This window comes from Zingiber officinale, chromosome 4B (assembly GCF_018446385.1).
Source record: "Zingiber officinale cultivar Zhangliang chromosome 4B, Zo_v1.1, whole genome shotgun sequence".
NCBI classification, from domain to species: domain Eukaryota; kingdom Viridiplantae; phylum Streptophyta; class Magnoliopsida; order Zingiberales; family Zingiberaceae; genus Zingiber; species Zingiber officinale.
The window spans coordinates 108,470,720-108,478,303 of NC_055993.1; the positions used below are offsets into that span (position 1 = coordinate 108,470,720).

Sequence of the window (7,584 nt, forward strand, 5' to 3'; positions counted from 1 at the left end):
ATCCTATGAAAGGACATATCAGAAAAGTGTATCTGACACCATACTTTAACATGACATAAATTCCTGACAAGACAGTAGAAATTTCCGTCGTACGATCCATCTGTTGATCATACCCTATTGTTAGCAGAATTACCTCCCAAAGGGATATTAAGAGATACGGGAATAGTCTCATTGTTCGACCGAGCGAGGGTAGCAGCTCAATCAGGACTCCTCTGCTCGGTCGACCTTTACTGCTTTTCCCCACAATGACTTGGTGCAGTAGATTGTTTCCGCCCAACCGGATAAGCGCTTCGGTTGTCTTAGCATTTCTCCGATCCGTAATGAGCGTATGATGTTCTTACCGTAGTGCTCCTGGCCAAACGGACGATCTGCTCAGACAAGCCACCTAGCAGATCGAATAATTCATGCTCGATCGACAGTTAGCGTCGCTTTCCGCTAAGCGATCTTTGATGGAACCGTTGATCACCATTGACCATTGTTGATCACCTTAACTCTGATTTTCACATCAACTACTATCTCTATCTTTGACTGTTTGATGGCCCCTTTATCGCCAGATCAGTCTCAATTTGCCCCAATGAAGATCAAATTCTTACAATTGCGTCTTAAACTATCTCAATTCTCAACCAAAAAAAAAAATACAGAAGGTTTTGAGTTGATTTGAATGAAGAAGATGAGAAAGAAGCCAAAGTCGATATAAGCACCCAAGATCTCTGGAACAAATATAATTCCTTCTCTTCGCCTGCTTTTTCCTCTTCGATATAAGCTTTGGCGGCTCCTTCCCCATAAATTCCTAATCCTACCATGGATTCGCCCTCAAAATTCCATCTTTTTGGCGTTTCTATCCGCGGAGCAGTTTTTTTCCTTCTCCTTTTTCTGCTCCTCGCACCGTCGCTAGCTGAGACCCCAGTTTCCTACGACGACAAGCCGACCGCCTACGAGATGCTGGAGAAGTACGATTTCCCACCGGGGATCCTCCCACAGGCGTGCAGAGCTACATCCTGCATCCAGATGGGAGCTTTGAGGTGTACCTCAGCGGCGATTGCAAGCTCAAGGTCTCCGACGGAGGCTACTTGTTGAGTTACCAAAAGAAGATCACCGGCCCGGTCGGGGTCGTGGACCAACCTGAGAGGGGTTTCCTCTTCCTCTGGTTCGGGATCAATGTGGCGGCGAGGAGCACGGATGAGCTCTATTCCTATGTAGGCCCGCGCTGCCGGTGCGGATTCGACTGTGCCGCCACCACTACTGTGGTCTCTGATTCTTGAGATGGCCGGCGATGTCAGTGAACACTAATATCAATCGCCAGATTTTGATATGATGTTCGGACACTTTTTTTATGGTTTAATCTCTTCAGATTTAAACTCTTCTATTCTAGACTTGGATTTTGTTAGATCTTGTGAAATCATAATGGTTGAATGAGGTGAACTCAGTCATGAACTGGCTTAGATTTTACTTCATGCCCTGAGAAAGAAGAAGGTTGCCCTTCACCAGTCACACAATGAAACACTCAAAGGAATAATAATAAGATCAAAATTTAAATTTAAAATAGGATACTATCCTAAAGAATTTACTCAATAGACGAATTGAAAGAAAACCATCTATTTTTAGAATTAGTTGAATAAAACCCGAATACTTGAATTACTAAAAAAAAAAGATAGGTGCCCTCGCTTGACTCAATGTAGATAAAGCTAGAGATTCAAACAAGAGACTGGAAAAAGTAAATCTTGTTCCAACGGCTTCACAGTAGTCCATAGAATCAAATTGAAAGATATATTAACTAGCTAATTACACTGAACAATCAGATAATCGACACTTTTGGTGATCTTTATGTCTTCCACATTTGTATTTATCTGTATAGCTCAAAAGAAAACAAAGCAGACAAAGCTTAACATTATAACTAAGAATATCAAAACATCAAAACAAAACCAAAGGAAGATTAAGGGTTAGCTAGATCAGACATTTTTACTTAAAAGCAAGCAATTGACCTAATCCTGCAAGATATTTTACTTAAAAAGATGGAATGACATCTTCAATTCAAAAAATGAAAAAGGAATATCAAGTAATACTATCTCCTACTTGGATTCAGAAATACAGCTTTAGCTTAAAAAAGGAAAATGTGTCCAAAACTCTGAATACAATGATGTGAAATAAGTTATCACACACAAAAAATTCACATGAAACAGTGTATGAGATGATTTTGGAGAACAACAAGATGAACAACAAGCAGAAGTTAGAAGATAAGAGTCACAATTTTGTGAAGTCTGCAAAGCTAAAAGTATAGGCTAAAATTCTTAACTACCATTGATCAAACCTGACATCGAAGGTTCAATCTTCATATGCATCATATACTTCTCTAATGTCCATTTCAGATTCATCTGTTATGAAAATATCGTCAATTGCATCTACACTTTCGTCATGTTCAACCTCTACAAATGCAATTTCCTTGTCATGGTTTCTATCAATCAAATCATTCTCAAAATCAGAAGACTCGTAAGTCTTGATTTTCTTTCTTCTTCCTCTATATCCAGTAAGTTTGAGAACCTTCTCCTTCCACTGCACTATAGAACATTTATCTATCAACTCCGAACAATCATACGCTTCCGTCAGAAAGACACTAAACCGCTTCCCCTTTTCAGAAACATAAAATATGCCACAATGCTTAAGCAAAAGTCGCATTAGTTTTTGAGGCATTACAAATTCACGCCGGAAGTGAGTGAGATGATCGGTAACAAGTCTCTTTTCTATGGTAAAACTCAATATCTCATGCATAATAGCCACTGCCCTTTTATCAAACTCCTGTGAACCAGGCATTAGTCCTGTGGCATCGGCATATGGTGACAAATAATTCCTCTTCTGAAAATGCTCAATCTGTTCACCATATCTAAAAACTTTATAATATCGTGGAAATTTCAAAGGAAAAGGAAGGGAGAGAACTCCAGGTTCAGGTTGAAGCTCTGCGATAACTCCTGCTGCCATAGCTTTCTTCTCTAACTCTGTAACTGCCCATGAAGGGTTCCAGGACATTAGTTGCAAGTATTCATCATCTTCTACTCTCACAACTTTGAAGTGTTCAGGAAACATATGAATCCACGTTTGCCTAAAATCATAAGGAAGGCCCATATCTCTCCTAAAATTTGCTATCTTATTCACATGAAGCCTTTTATCGACAGACATCATGAGAAGCCTCGTAACGTACTCGACATTCTTCTGCGAGTGGTCTTCCAGAAGTCTAGCCTCTTGTTCAAGAAGATCCTCAGCTTTTTCTGTGAATCCACACCAGACTACCCCCTTTGTGTCCCTGTAGAGCTCAAACAGCTTAGGAGATTTGCGGATGAAGTCCTCAACCTTGTGCTGCTTACTTAGATTGATATGCTGCCTATACCGCTCCAACAATTTTAGCGGGATTACTTGTTCTGGTTCTTTCCTCAACACCTCCATTATGGTTAAAATTTTTGAAACGACCTTCCAGCATTCTGTGGCAATCTCGAGGTCATGCACTCTCTTCTTCTTGCTCCTATCTTGTACCCTTCGATGCCTTGTCATCCAGCGCTTCTGGAAGACAGTGGAAACCAAATTGGGATATGATCCATCTCTATTCAAGTATGCACTGCTCCAGGATATATTGCTGCCATACCCAAGAGATAGGAGTCCTCTTCGAAGCATTGCATGACTAAATATGCCAAAAGCAAAGAGGTTGGGCATCGATCTATATTGATATTTAGCTAGAAAAAAAATGAACTTTGCACTGGTAATAACGTGAAGAAATTTACAGCAATCATGTTGGCATCAAATAACTTCAAGGAGAAATTCCAGCGGCACCAGAGATGACAAAGGTTCGAAGTTAGGGTTCCACTTTTCCAGGCCAGTTCAGAGAAAGAAACCAATTGATGCTGAGCGGCGGAGGAACAACACCGTCACGCTTGCCTGCTTCTTCATTCCTGACGCCGAACCACGATCTTCGTTCGATCGGTAGGATCCTTCATCTACTCGATCCCACAAAACCCTCCAATTCGACTGAAACTCGACACTCCCCCTCCATGTCTCGCTGCGGTAATCCGCCAAGGGGTCGATCCGGAGGCGGAGTCAAGACCTCGGATAAAGGCTAGGGTTTCCCCCCAAATTTGGGTTGCAATCCGACGTCAGGAATCGAGAGGTGCATGCCCACGTTAGGGAAAGAGATGCGTTATATGTTGAAACATTTAAGGAGTTTTTTTATTGCCGTTTTTGCACCGTTTTATCCGATCTGTTATCATCAGCGTTTACTAAGGCTCTGTTTACTTGGAAGAGTGAAAAATAAAATTAAGGAAAAGTTTCCACGGTGAAAAAGTTTCTGTCATTTACTTTATAAAAAATTTCCGAAGAAAAAGTAACGCAATCCATCAGCGGATAATTTTGGAGCCAAAATCGATCACCTCAAAATTGGACGGAAAACAGCGGATGGAAAAAAAAATGATGCATGTACCCCTTTTACATTCACAAAATTACACTATATATCAAAAAAATGACGCATGTAGCTTTTTTAACTCATAAAATTACACTATATATCAAAAAATTGACGCATGCACCCTTTTTTATTTACAAAATTACATCATAAGTACTCACCTTCCTCTATCAAGGTAAACAAGTGTGCAAAGGAAAAGATTTCTTCACCCGTTCTTTTCTCTTCCTCCAAAGATAACTTTCTATCGTTGATTCCTTTCCTTTCCTCATCCATACTCTAGAGTAAACATAGCATAAGAGATAAAACGAAAAAGGTATATTGATTTAGCAAAGTTAAAGGATTACTGTAACATGTAGAGAAAGGGGTTAATTTGATAATGTTACATAAAGGGGTTAATTTGATAAATAATATAAATTGGACGTCCTTTTTATAACAAATCAAAATAGCATATCCCCTGGTTAAAAACATGGATTAAGGGAGGATCGACTCTCAATTATGGTCGGATCATTAAAAAAAAGTAAATCAGGAGATTATAGATTGGGTCGAAGCGGGCGGTCGGAGGTCGCCTGATGGTCATCCCCTGCTCAACACCCGACAACCTTAACACTCGGCCGAGCGGAGGAGTCTCGACCGACCGGCTACCACCACTCAGTCGAACAGTGGGACCATTCTCGTATCTCTTAATATCCCTTTGGGAGGTAATGAGGCTGACAACAAGGCATGGGCATGGTCAACAGGCGGATCAACAAGAAGTTCACTCAGTGGATTCTAGATGACCCACTATCCTGACATTACACCTCATTGACGATCGGAAAATACAATGGAACGACCGATCAAGATGACCACCTGACCAAGTTCAATAACGTGGTCACACTCCATCAGTATACCAACAGAGTGAAGTGTCGGGTCTTTCTCACCACCCTTTCAGGATTAGCACAACGCTGGTTCAGGCAACTGCCAATCAAATCAATCCATAACTTCAAAGACTTCCGAGCAGCATTCCTGCATCATTTTACTAGCAGTCGTCGTCACCATAAGACGAGCGTTAATTTATTCACGGTAAAGCAAGGGTCTAAGGAGGTAATGAGGGCCTACATCAAGCAGTTCAATAAGGTGGTCATGGATATTCCATCGGTTTCCTCGGAGATATTGATAATTAAGTGTCTTCTCCCAGGGGCTTATTGAAGGGGAATTCTTCCGCTCACTGATCCGGAGGTCGTCAAAAGACTTCGACCACCTGCTCTATCGTGCCACCGAATAAATAAACGTGGAGGAAGCCCAAGCGGCGCGAAGGAAGGAAGCGCCTACCGAGCATACTGCTCCCCCCTGAACAATGGTCGACCACCAATCATCAACCACCAAAAGGTCCCCGATTAGGAGTAACGCAGTCGCACCAGGAGCCCATAACACATGTCGTGCAGCACGTAGCAGTAGGTCGACCCAAAGCTGCAAAAGGCAGGACCTGGACATTGTTGTTTTGCTCGTTCCATCAATCGGCGACACACAACACTCGAGACTGCTACGACTTGAGGCCAATTTCCAACCAACTGGCTCCCTCAGGATACCGTCGTCACTCACCAACTCCCGATGGACGACATCGACACTGATCGGACGGACAAAGAGAAGAAGAGAGACTGGTGGACGAGCAACACCATCGCCAGCCTCAACAAAGGGGAAATGCAAGTCTCGCCCGAGCTTCAGCTGAGCGGACTAGACCCTCGGCTCGGGAGGAGGAAAACTGAAGCAACGCCACTCGAGGTAAAATCGGAATGATTGTTGATCGGCCAACCAACGGTGATTCCAACTAAGCAAGGCAGTCGCACGCTCGGCGACTGGAGATACATGCTGTAGGATGCAGCAAAGAGAAGGTCGAGGGACCAAAGATTAGTTTCGACCCTCAAGGCTCAAAGAGAGTGGAGATCCCTCACAACGACGCCTTGATCATCCGGGCAGTAATAGCTAACTATACTATTCATTGAACTTTTGTTAATATAGGTAGCTCGGTGAATATAATTTTTAAGAAGACGTTAAACCAGCTGCAAATCGACCGGAGCGAGTTGCAGCCCATGACAACTCCGCTGTATGGATTCACAGGCAATGAAGTATTATCGATCGTCTAGGCTCAGCTGGTTATATCGCTCGGAGAAGAACCTCTCAAGAGGACTAGGACTATAAATTTCATTGTTGTGGATGAGTCATCCGCCTATAATGTCATATTGGGTCGACTGACCCTAAATAAGTTCCGAGCTATGATGTCTACCTTCTATCAAAAAATAAAGTTCCTAGTGGACAATGAGGTGAACGAAGTCAAAGGCGACCAGTTGGCCGCTCGACGATGCTATGTCGAGATGGTCAAATCAGAGGCAAGGGCCACGCAGAAGATCTAGCGTTTAGATGTGAACACCATCATGGAGGAACTTCCCACACTGATCTATGATGAAAAGGCGGATGTTCAGATCCATCCTAGTCGGTCGGAAGCCACTACATTTGTCATTGCCGACCTGATAGAGGAGAAGAAGGCAGAGCTGGTCACCTACCTTAAGCGAAACCATGATATGTTCGTGTTAGAGTGTATACTAAAAGCCTAGCTTTTGGTATAAACATTTATCTAGAAATGAGAATCACATTGGTCAAATGTCTACATTTATGATAAATGTAGTTGTTCAATTAATTTATATTGTAGATAACATGGTGTGTGGTGTCACACACAGAGGATCATGTTATCAGCACCTTATAAATTATAAACAGTAGCTCACGACCAAGATGGAAAGGAACAAACCATTGGAAGGTCGTAGTGTAATTAGGTATTAGTTTATCTTGACTATATAATTACACTAGTACACTTAGAGTGTATTGAGTAGGACCATTAAAGGGCGTTTCTTTTTATACTGACTTTATAAAAGGAACAAAGACCTCAGTTATTATGGAAGTGTGTGCTCTTAATCCTAATATAATAACAAGCACATATATTTGATATTTATTTATTTAATTTATCAATGGGTGAGATTTAGTTCGATAAATCAATAAGCCCGATAAGTTGGGAAATGATATTACTTATAGTGTGTGTTGTTGATTATAGAAGGAAACTGTGTCCTAGTAATCTAGGTTGAGAATGACCCCAAGAGGAGCTCATAAGGATTGTCATG

The 7,584-nt window shown here is 41.9% G+C and overlaps 1 protein-coding gene across 2 annotated transcripts; it reads right to left on the reverse strand.

Annotated features, from left to right (window-relative positions):
• Positions 1-589: 589 nt before the first annotated feature.
• LOC121975995 (protein WHAT'S THIS FACTOR 1, chloroplastic-like) lies at positions 590-4,176 on the reverse strand. Of its 2 annotated transcripts, XM_042527962.1 has the most exons (3): positions 3,768-4,176; positions 2,309-3,667; positions 590-1,458 (listed from the first exon to the last, which is right to left on the reverse strand). In XM_042527962.1, exon 2 carries the CDS (start codon positions 3,658-3,660, stop codon positions 2,323-2,325), a length of 1,338 nt encoding a protein of 445 aa, XP_042383896.1. In that variant the 5' UTR covers positions 3,661-3,667; positions 3,768-4,176; the 3' UTR covers positions 590-1,458; positions 2,309-2,322. The 2 variants fall into 2 exon arrangements, with proteins under 2 accessions (XP_042383896.1, XP_042383895.1); XM_042527961.1 differs by lacking the exon at positions 590-1,458 and having other exon boundaries at positions 2,074-3,667.
• Positions 4,177-7,584: the final 3,408 nt, after the last annotated feature.